Source organism: Taeniopygia guttata, chromosome 3, assembly GCF_048771995.1.
Source record: "Taeniopygia guttata chromosome 3, bTaeGut7.mat, whole genome shotgun sequence".
Classification (NCBI taxonomy): domain Eukaryota; kingdom Metazoa; phylum Chordata; class Aves; order Passeriformes; family Estrildidae; genus Taeniopygia; species Taeniopygia guttata.
In genome coordinates, this window is record NC_133027.1 from 7,409,714 (window position 1) to 7,421,300 (window position 11,587).

The 11,587-nt window shown below is 38.8% G+C and overlaps 1 protein-coding gene across 13 annotated transcripts in view; it reads left to right on the plus strand.

The window, feature by feature from the left end:
- ITSN2 (intersectin 2) overlaps positions 1-11,587 on the plus strand; it is an 80,006-nt gene that overhangs the window by 46,990 nt on the left and 21,429 nt on the right. For all 13 annotated transcript variants that reach the window (XM_041714992.2, XM_032747728.3, XM_032747735.3 and 10 more), the window contains 12 exons: positions 1,318-1,454; positions 2,552-2,997; positions 4,188-4,309; positions 6,036-6,211; positions 6,491-6,635; positions 7,049-7,254; positions 8,068-8,132; positions 8,774-8,940; positions 9,234-9,279; positions 9,466-9,587; positions 10,390-10,486; positions 11,301-11,492. In XM_041714992.2, coding sequence (XP_041570926.2) covers positions 1,318-1,454; positions 2,552-2,997; positions 4,188-4,309; positions 6,036-6,211; positions 6,491-6,635; positions 7,049-7,254; positions 8,068-8,132; positions 8,774-8,940; positions 9,234-9,279; positions 9,466-9,587; positions 10,390-10,486; positions 11,301-11,492 — 1,921 coding nt within the window. The remainder of the gene's footprint in view (positions 1-1,317; positions 1,455-2,551; positions 2,998-4,187; positions 4,310-6,035; positions 6,212-6,490; positions 6,636-7,048; positions 7,255-8,067; positions 8,133-8,773; positions 8,941-9,233; positions 9,280-9,465; positions 9,588-10,389; positions 10,487-11,300; positions 11,493-11,587) is intronic.

The following is an 11,587-nucleotide window of genomic DNA, read 5'->3' on the forward strand; positions in this document are numbered from 1 at the left end:
AAAAGTCTAGAAGTATCATCAGGGTGCAGAATATGGTGTGGCAAACAGAACGCTGTCAAACCTCCAGATTAACCCAGTACTAAAACCTACATTACTTTTGTCTGCTGAGGTCAGAAATACTTTTAGAATAATTTATGAGGGGAAAAAAAAACCGATCTAACTGAGCTTTTAATTTTGCTTTGCATGAGGGTTTTTCTGTCCTTAAAGATATGAGATTTTTTTTTAGTGTAAGTTCACTTCCATAGCGCTCCTGAAATTCTGGGCAAAATAAGAAGAAAAAATTATTCCAAGCTGAATATATTTGAGAAAAAAATTGTAGTAAATTGTTTGATTTAGTTTGTTCCTACAGCGACTTCCAATGACACAGCAATTGTGTTATCTTGCCTTTGTCATATAAGTTGCACCATATGTCTTAGGCAATATGATTGTTGCTAGACGTGCATATCGTAGTAGGAATTATTAATTCTTAATTGCTTTATTTGTATTTATGAGATCAGATACAAAAAGTCAGGGTTTACCTGTTGCATTGCTCAATGTATATCAGCAGGATTCCTAAGAAAAAAGACTGAAGTATCTTAGAGGTATTTTGCAGCAAGACGAAGTACAGGCTAAAATAATGCTATTATTGTTGAATTTTTTCAGTCTATAAATTTAATAATCCAAAAGATTTGTGCTGATTTTTTGCTTGGAAAAAAAGACTGCTATCAGAGGGAGGTGAGATAGGAATTGAAGGATGTGTTCAAAAAGAAAAAGACTAAAACTGAGAAGTTTACAAGTACAGGAAAAGTCCAGTCAGAGTGTCTTTAAGCTGTGGTTTCCCATAGTGGTAAGACTGCTGAGTATATATATGAAGTTTTTCTGGTTTAAACATGGGGACTGATCACTCAGGAAGCATCAAGGGTGAGCACCCTGCTGCAGGATGCTTTCTCAGTTATGGTACAGTGTTGGCTTTCAGCTGAAATCTGCCTCCTTGTAGTAACATAAAATACCATTCACTGCCTTCAGTAATGTTGTGTTTGAACACTCAGTTCTGTATCTTCCCCTCTCCTCTGTCGTATTTGGCAGTTCCAGCAGGTGTAGGAACTGGAAGGGCTCTTTGAAAGCCCAAATTACATCACTGACTTTGCAAACCTGCCATCTCCTTTTACACTTCCAATGATTTGACTTTCTTTGCAGTGACCTCCAAGGACTATTAATAACTTAATACTATTTTGGCCATTTGTATTAAAACTTGGTTGAAAAAGCATTAAATGCCTGGATGCTTTTCTCAAAGATTGGCTTTATTCCCTTTTATGTATTCCATTGTTCCCTCCCTAGGACCTGAGGGAAAGTTACAGCACACAGCAATTAGCCTTGGAGCAGCTCCACAGGATCAAACAGGACAAAATAAGAGAGGTACAAAAAAGAAGAGCCGAGCTCACACAGAAGAAGCGACTGGAAGATGAGGCTGCAAGGTAATCATGGCTGGGTGTATCAGTGCTGCAGTTCTTAGAACAAAATAATGCTGTTGTGACTTTTAAAATCTATGTTTTTAATGTAAAAATACATCCTATTGGTTGTCTTAGAGGAAGCATTTTATGTGGAGTACCACTCATTTAAGAGGGTTTGAATTTGAGATTTTCAATTATTTATATTTGATTTGACTAAAGAAACAGAGCTAGCGACCTTGTAGTGTGGGTGATTCATGGGCTTTGCTCATCACAGCATTTTTCTGCCTGTGATGAAGTTTCATAACTTTGTGACAGTCTAAGGGAATCATGTGCCCTTTGTGTGGTGATAGCCTGTTAATTTTTTGGTTGGACACAGCTGTGTGATGGAGTAACAGCATCACTGCACAGTTCTGACTGCATCCTGCCACGTGCTTGGAAACACTAAAATGCCCATCAGAGGAGTGGATGCCCCACAGGAAATGGATGAAAAGGTCTCATCTAGACATCTCTAAGAAGATGGCCCAAAGGGTTAGGTCTTTTCAGAAGAAAGGTCTTGACAGCCAAAATACGGAGCTGGATACTAACGTCTTTAGACAGCTGAGGCACTGGACAACATCTGAATAGTTACAGAAAATACAGTCAGGTTTCCAGATGCTGTCTGCTGCAGTGTGTCCTGGCAGGGATAAGCACATTGGATAGATTACAACCGCTGAAGGCAAAAATACTGAGCTGCCAAGATCAGTATGCAAAGGCTATTTTTATCTATGTACCTGATTGAAATTAATCTCTTTGGAAGTCATTGTTTCCAGTGCCTTGCTGGAGAGCTTAAATCATCTTGGTTTAATTATCAGATCAGTTCTTGCTCATCAGTATGCAGGTGGGCAGAAGGCACTGTGCAGGTGATGGACTAAAATTATTGGATTTTAATCAGTTTGTTATATTTATGTGGGATGCACTGGCACTCATGTTAAGCCATGGTCTGTGGCAGAGCTGATGACCCTGAGAGCAGATCAATGTCATAAACTCAATTTTGCAGACAAGTGCCACTGATTACTGTAGGAACACAATCTCATTCATTTTTGTATGGATGTTCTCTTACCTCTCTCATTCCTTTCTTCCAGGAAAGCAAAACGGGAGAAGGAGAACCGATGGCAGGAAAACATCCGAAGGGAAGAGGAAGAGAAAAAGAAGCGATTGGAGGAAGAACGAGTGCAGGAAAAAGTCCAAGAAAAGCTGAAAGCTGAAGAAGCAGCTGCCATGATGAGAGAAAAGGAAAACAAACAACAGCTTCTTGCAGAGGAGGAGAAAAATAGACAAGCCACGATCTCGAGGGAGGTGGAACAACAAAGGCAGAGGCAACTGGAAGAAGATAAAAGAAAGCAAGAACAAATAGCAAAAGAAGCTGAGGAGCGGCGTAAGCAGAACGAGGAGATAAAAAAGATAAAAGAAGCAACCAACTCTCAAGATGTGGAGAAACACACTTCTAAAATAAACATAAATGCAAAGTTTGCAGACCTGTTGAAGCCAGCAGAGGGGAAAAGTCTTAAGCCACCCTGGAAAAATGAAGGTAATCTCAAAATTGTTAGACTTTTGGACTTTTACTTTCCTGAGTCTTCTTTCACTCTTCAGGTTTACTATTATTGATGTGACTCTGTGGCAGACTTCTTGCCTAAGATACAATTAAAAAGAACACAAACCAGCACTGTTTCTTGTCTTTTGTCAGTTATAAATAATTTTATAAACTTAAGTTACTTCTGTCAGTTTTCAGCACCTATGACTCTGACAAAAATCTTCCAGTGATCATGGTCAACAAGTAGCAGTTGCTGGGAATGGTAATATTTTAGGTTTTTCCTAGGGCTTGCACTTTCTTTCATTAAAATAGAATGCTAATATGGAGGGAGTTTGTTCATTGATGAGAGATGGGCAGGTAATGCTCAGAAAAGTGATTTCTTAAAAGTGAAATATAGTTTATTTTTGCATTACTCAATGCCTCAAGTGAAAAAAACAAAAAACTGTATGACTGGACCTAACTAGCTGTGGGACTTGGAAAAATAGTGCTTTAACAATGTTTTCACTAAAGGCACATTTGATGTCATCCTTCATTAGTTCTTGTCAGTTTTTATTAGCCACTTTTCTCACTGAGTTCAGCAAGGATCAAATTAGAACAAGGCTGAAAGATATTTGCACACCTCAGCTAAACCTTGTAAAACATTCCTTTTTTACAACATCAATCACTGACTTGGGGAATGGAGATGCAAAGAAAATAGGAATCGTGACATTTCGCTATTATAGGTTTCTAAATAAAATCTTCACAACATGCTGCTGAACACTCATTGTTGCAACAATGGGATCTTTTCGACTTGGAACATTATTGTGATGTTAAATGAGGCTTTATTAAAGCATTGTGTTAGCCAGAGCAGTGTGGCAAGGAAAGAGGAGAAGATAAAAATATCATTTTCAGTGATATCTAGCAGAAGGTGTCCCTGCCCATGCCAGGGAGATGGAACTAGATGATCTTTAGGGTGCCTTCCAGCCCAACCCATTCTATGTTTTTATGATTTTTTTTTTCACTGCAGAAGTCAATGCATTTTATTGTCTCAGTTACATTTCCATGACTGGTCTGTTAAACTGATGCCCTGATACCTGCACTGTGTCTGGGGCAAGAACTGATTCCTGCCAGTTGCTTAGAGTGATGGGGCTCCAGCTGAGTGCTTGTCTCAGCTGTGTCAGAGTGGTAACTGTTTTCTTACCTTCCAGACAAGGCAGCTGGGGCTGCAGAGCCGAGGAATTCCATTGCCTTGGTAAATTACAGAGCTTTGTATCCATTTGAGGCAAGGAACCACGATGAGATGAGCTTTAATACTGGAGATGTAATTCAGGTAAGATTGGCTATTCATATTTAACTTGCAAAAATTAACCCTTTTCTCTAGCCTTGAGATGCACAAAGTCTTAAGGGTCAAAAGCATTGTGCTGATGTATTGTATGGTTTACTCAAAAATTAAATTGGATTGCCGCTTTATGCTTTTTTAAACAGGTGAAATTAGGATTAGTTCAGCCAAAATATTTCTGAGTTTTACACATCCTAGATATGTTGACAACCTCTGTATATAAGAACAGTGAATGCTAAACATAAACTTTCTAAAATTAGTAGATCAGAAACAATGTAGTTGTTGCGGTTCATTGCACATGTGCAAGTTGGCTTCTGAGTGTTTGCTTGAAATAAGAGCACAGTTAATAGACACATGAATTATTTATTGATGGCATTTGAATTAAAATCAAATTAGTTATATAACAAGTAGAAGTGAGAGATTCTTTTGAATCTTAATACTGTTTTCCAGTATATTCTTAACAGAGATTTCTGCCTGTCTGAGCAACCTGGTCTAGTGGAAGCTGTCTCTGCCCCTGGAAGGATGGGTGGAAACAGGTGATCTTTAAGATCCCTTTCAACCCAAACCATCCTATGATCCTGTGATTCTCTTTCTTGAATGTTCCTTTAGCAATCCTTCCTTAGGCAGACACTTAGAGTAATTTATTCTGTGTCCATTTATTATAGCACTTTTTGAAATTTGCTGTGTGTAATATTACAGCAGGACCATAAGAGTGGAAATGCCTTGTGGCTTCTCACTTGAAGTCTGTGTTATTTCGTGTATATTAGTTACTAGCACTTGTTTAAAAATCTTTGCCTGCAGGTGAATGTGTGAAAACTGATTTACAACCATGGTAATACAGTTTGTAATGTATGTGTGGTTGCTCCTCATTCAGACTGTAACTAATACAAGTAGGTGATAAGGAGGAATTTATAAAGCATTAGGGTACAAAATATTAAAATTAACTTGACTAAATTAGCTTTCAGTTTGACAGTGTTAAAGCATTTATTTGCATTTTCATACCAGTGAGCCATGGAAGAGGGAACAAGAGAAGTAGGTTTTGCTTTGACTTCCCTCTCAGCTGTAATTGTATCATTTAACTGTTGATAACTGATTTCAGAAATAGGCTAACAGCTGCCACCTTCTCCTCCTCTGGCATCCCAAACCCCAGCTAAGCTAACCAGCTGATACTGTTTGATGGGCTGCTAATTTTTAGCCAATTTTCACTAACTGGCTTATTTGCAGCATAATGGAAGCTTCAGGATTGCTGTGAATGTTTAAGGACACTCTGTACTTAATCACATAGTAAATAACAGAATTTTTGGATGTGTTTTGGAAGCAGTCAGCTGACAGAGTTAATTATATCTGTGAGCAGAACAGCAGCAGTTGTTTCCTGCTCTGCTGGGCTCTGCCTCTTGGCTGCACATTCAGCAGAATCCAGCACAATGCACTGGCATTTTTGGCAGGGCAGAGTGGCTCAGAGGCACTGGATGACCCCCATGTGCATGCCTGTGGCCTGTTTGCAGCAGTGCAGCATCACTGAGGTCTGTCTGCACCAGTGCAGCTGATCACCACAGGACAAAGTCAGCTCAGTTCTACCAGGGCAGAGTGAAAATGATCTTGGTGTGGGCACTGTCCCTGTACAGGTCAGAGAGCTAGCAGGTGATGACACACCAGATACCCTGCTTGTTTCATGCTGCTAATTCTCTTTCCTTTGTATTTCTCCTCCTGTCCATAGGTTGATGAAAAAACTGTGGGAGAGCCTGGTTGGCTTTATGGGAGTTTTCAAGGACATTTTGGTTGGTTTCCGTGCAATTATGTAGAAAAAATACCAGAAGGAGAAAAAGCTATATCTCCTAAGAAAGCCTTACTTCCTCCTACAGTATCTTTATCTACTACCTCAGCTGCTTCAGAGTGAGTTGTTGTTGTGTTTGTGTTTAAATTGCTTTTTCTAAATTTAGCTGGCACATAATGTGCTGTATAGTTTCGCTTGGTTTTAAAATACAAAGGCAGAAAATTTACTGAAGAACCTTCTTAAGAGTCTTGGCTTGGAAAATTTAAATATTTGATAGTCTGCTTTGCATTGTAAAGAATATCAGTTTTATCGATATTGAAAAACAAAAGTTCTCTGCTTGAAGTAGTTTCTAAATAAAAGTTGTAATTTCATGAATATGCCTTGTGTTCAATTTGCAGACCACTTTCACCAAGTAAATCTGCAGAAGAATCTGATTACCAAAACATCCCCTTTTCCAGCCTGAATGTTAACACAGCCTGGCAGCAGAAATCAGCTTTTACTCGTACTGTGTCCCCTGGATCTGTTTCACCCGTTCATGGACAGGTACCTTGTGCAGAACTTGATGTATTTCAGATTCATCTTACTGAAAATTACTTAAAGAAAAACCAGAACACCACACCAGTTTGCTAGTGCTGGGTTCACTGAACAGGCTGGAGGATAAAGAAGCTCATCTAAGTATTCTTCTACTGTGCATTAATGTAATTCCAAATATTTCCAGGGACCACTGAGCAACACCACCCATCTTTCATAATTCTAAAATAATTTTCACATATAACTATACACAGAATATATTTCTAACAAATAAGAAACTGAGTTGTATGCATGCATTGATGTAAACGAAGTTATTCAGCCATCACTTAGCAATGAAGTTGCTTAACCTTCAATAAAAGATATTCCAGTGTTTGTTTTTAACAGTTGGGGCAGTGTGGTCAACCAGCATCACTTCTGTCTTACAGGGGCAGCCTGTAGAGAGCCTAAAAGCACAAGCACTTTGTTCTTGGACTGCAAAAAAAGATAACCACTTGAATTTTTCAAAGAATGACGTTATCACTGTCCTGGAGCAGCAGGAGAACTGGTGGTTTGGAGAGGTACATGGAGGAAGGGGTTGGTTTCCAAAGTCCTATGTCAAGCTCTTACCTGGGAGTGAAACCAAGAAAGAGGAGTAAGTGTGACTTTTGTTGTAGTTTTATTCAGCAGTTTGCAAAAAGAGGTGGTTTAGAGTGCAGAATTCTTGCAGTGCTTTAGTGTGCCGAACATAAATGCCATTTAGAATTTACACTCTGTCATTTTAGACTTTTATTATTTCATTCTGGCAAGCCAAGTAATGTTGGGCTCACTGCTGTGTAACCATAGAAATCCTGCTAGGCTGAGTGCTGTGAAACATCAGTGGCTTTTGATTATTCATCAAGTGCCAGACTTTTTGTTCATTACCAAGTCTCCTCCCTTGCAGTGGAGTTGCATTCTGCCTCTGAAGGTGCCAATTTTTAAGTGACCCAAAACTAATTGTAAGCTCTGCATAGAGCAGTAGTGTGTTTTTCTTCACTTGAAAAGATTATGTTCTAATGCTGCAGGGTAACTGTTCAGGTAAAGTCTGGTCACTGTGCTAGGATGGCTGCACCACTGTATGTAAATTGTTCAGTTCATGCATTTTGCTAAAACTTCTTAGAAATTCTTTAAAATAAGAGATTTTAGTTAGAATCTTTAATTTTCTTCTTTCGAATAACATAATTTGTGAATGTATATCTTCCTTATTATCACATTATATTTTTAAGTTATGTGCTCTTATATATTATATATATTAAATATCAGTAATACTTGGCACTGTTTGATAGTCAGGGAAGTCTTTGTAGTTAATTCAGAGACAGTACCAGCTCTAATATAACCAAAGTGATCTTAGTCTCATGTGAATTGAGAGGTTTGCTCTTGATGAGCCTCTTGGTAACACAAAGCTTTTCTTTTTCCTTTTTTTCTGCAGACCAGAAGCTATTTATGCAGCTGTAAACAAAAGGCCTTATACACAGAGTTACACAGCAGGAGAGGGTAAGATGGCATGAAAAATGCCAACTAATGCTACAGTTTGGTTCTGCTTAATGACTTGTAAATATAGTTCAGTTTGTGAGGAGTTTCTGAGCAGCACTTTTGAGTGCTTGTCCAAAACACACAGTGCAAATGTTCGGCTGTTGATACAAAAGTTCTAAAATAAGAACTTTAAGGTTTAAGTAATTCAGGTTGAGCCTAGGCCTATGTTCTGTTATTAAGACTTCTGCTCAAGCATGAATATGTTTCTGAAAACCCATTAGCAGAGGTCTCTTCCTGCTGTTCTCTACTGTCTGTAAAGATATGAGAAAAAATTTATCTCCTGAATGCGGATCATTCTCTTACAGTCAGTAAGGAGTAGAGAAAACAGGTATTACTGGAGAAAAACTTCTAGTGTATCTCCACACTTCCCCAATTATATTTTAATTGCAGCTGTGTTTTTTCATTACAAAGTTATGAACCTGTAAGAGTAAATGTGAGTACAGTCAAGCAGGTGGACAGGTCAGTTCACAGACTTGTGAAGGTGTGATCCCTGTTATGGTCCCTGTTGTGAACACACTGGAGAATGCTGATATCCCTTTATCTGGCTCTGGGATCCCTTGGTGCCAGCTGAAGCTGTTCTCTCCCGTGTGCTCCTTGCACAGAGTACGTTGCCCTCTATCCATACTCGAGCTCCGAGCCCGGTGACCTGACGTTCATGGAAGGAGAGGAGATCCTGGTGACCCAGAAGGAAGGGGAGTGGTGGACCGGGAGCATCGATAACAGAACTGGAATCTTCCCCTCCAATTACGTCAGACCAAAAGATCCAGATGTGAGTTCAGAGTCTGAGAATTAACAGTTCTCAGTGTATTTTTTCTCCATTTTATTCTGTTGGCACCCAGCTCTTACACAGGGATTTTGAGCAGAGGTTAATATGCTTGACAGAAGAGAAAATCCTTAGTAGCTTAAATGCTAAATCAGAACTGTAGCCAGTGTCACACTGCCTCTCTCTCTGTGTAGAGGATGGTGTTTTGTTAAATATGGGTTTAAAGTTAAAATCTCCATGTGCTTTTACTGTACTGGTTTTATTGCACATTAAAGGTGGTTGTTGTTTTGTCTTTGTAGGCTTCTAGCTATGCTGGCAAAACTGGAACAATAAATAAGAAACCCGGTAAGTGTGTGATAACCTTTTAACATTTAAGGCTGTTTCTTAAGTTACTCTGAGCATTTAGGTTCATGGCAGTGTTTTAATGGTGGCTGATATTCTTAGCTGCAAGCTGTGTACCAGGATATTTCTGTGGATCCAGCTCTTACTGCAGTGAAAAACTAACAAAGGAAATTACTGCTTTCTTTCCAGAAATTGCTCAGGTTACTACTGCCTATGCTGCATCAGGAACTGAACAGCTCAGTCTTGCTCCAGGACAGCTGATACTTATTCTGAAGAAAAATGCCAGTGGATGGTGGCAAGGAGAGTTGCAGGTAATTCAATAAATAAGCGATTCAAGGAGGAATAATTGTGACTTCGTGAATGGCAAGGAGGTGCTCTCAGGTTTAATTCAAAACCACTAAGTATAGGGCTGTATAAAAGCTGGTCAGAAAGTCATCCAGTACAAACCAAAGGGGAAGAAAAGCTGTATGGTAGATTTTTTTCGTTTGTTAGATTGCTTGGTTAGCTTTTTTAAACCTTGGGTTGCTGGGGGTTTTATGGTTTTTTTAGTCGATTTTCTTGGTCACATAAAATAGTAAAACTGTCTATTAACAGACAGGAGGAGGAAGAGACAAGTTGACAGTTACTTAATTTGTTAAGATTTAATTGGTGAAACATTAAACTGTAAAGTTATTCTAATGAAAGAACAGGTGGGTTTGGAAGCTGGAGTTGGAAGCTTGTTTAAGGCAAAAGTGCTGTTCCCACTTCTCTCCTTTCCCCATCTAGATTTAAGAAAAATATCTTGTTAAAATGCCCTTGACCTCATTAGAATCTCTGGATAATATGCATAGGTGGAATATTCATAGAACAAATTTTCAGCCCTACATTTGAGTTGTACTTTGAAATCTCACTTAAAATTTTTGGATTAACATATTAGGGTGCAGCTTTATCTGAATTGCGTTGTTTTATGCTTTAGTCAGATTTTCATCTTTTGAGATTCATTTAGTAGCTGTTTAGAAGCCTGACCACTTCTCTTTTGTTGGCAAAACTCTGTGACATACTTGTTGCAATTTTTTCCAGTCTATGGACTATTCAGTTTTTCAGTTGTGTAATAACCATTATAAACATTTACAGGCAAGAGGGAAAAAGAGACAGAAGGGATGGTTCCCTGCCAGCCATGTGAAGCTGCTGGGTCCAAGCAGTGAAAGAACTACACCAGCTGCTCCCTCAGGTGAAAAAAAGAGATTTTGTATTTCATTTAGAATTTTATGTAACTATTTCAAATGTTCATGCATCTATGAAGGTCAGGCATCCATCTTCTGAGCTTTTTAATTTTGATGATTGCTCTGAAGAGCCATACTCTTCTCTTTTGGAAACTCCGTGTTTCCAAGTGCTAGCAAAAATCTTAGAGCTAGCAAACATTGGCAAACCATGTGGAATTACATGCACTGCTCCTAACAAAGAGGGAGACTAAGCAAATTTTGAGGTTATTTCTAGATTTTTCCATTTGAATAGTTGGGTACAAATGAGGTTATTTCAGTGAACATGAGCTTTTTTGCTTCTGTGTGCTTAAATTATGCTGTTCTCCACAGCTATGAGCTGCTTATACAACAAATTCCTGGGTTTTACTGGACAAAACTTCCCTGTGACTAAAGCAGTAACCCATGATTAGCCAATGCATGTTTCCTCTTCTCTGGAGCATTTCCCCCACAAGTGTCTGCAGTAAGATAATCACTCACTCTCTTTTCAGTCAGTAAAAGAGAGAAGGATACTTAATTACATTTTAAAGTGTTTGGAAGGCCAGTAGATGCAGTCCATTCAGTATAAAAATTTACAGATATTTGAAGTGGAAATAAGAATTACTGGCTGGCTCAATTTTAGAAAGGTAAAAGAGAAGACAATTCTCTATCAAGATAAAATCATGTGGCGTTTTTCTCATGCAACAGTGCATGTGAGATGGTTGTTTCTTTCCTGTGATTTTGTCAAACACTGAGAAAACAGTTTTAATACTGTGTAACTCCATTCTGCTCTTCTTTCCTTCTCAGTGTGCCAGGTGATAGCCATGTATGATTACACGGCGAACAATGAGGATGAGCTCAGTTTCTCCAAGGGGCAGCTGATTAATGTGCTGAACAAAGATGATGCTGACTGGTGGCAAGGAGAAATCAATGGTGTGACAGGTCTCTTCCCCTCAAACTATGTGAAGATGACCACAGATTCCGATCCAAGTCAGCAGTGTAAGCAGCCTCTATTTTTGATTAATTTTGTTACCTCATTTCAAAGGTGTATTGCTGTTCTTTGTGTTTGGAATTTGGAGTTCCAGGCATCAGCT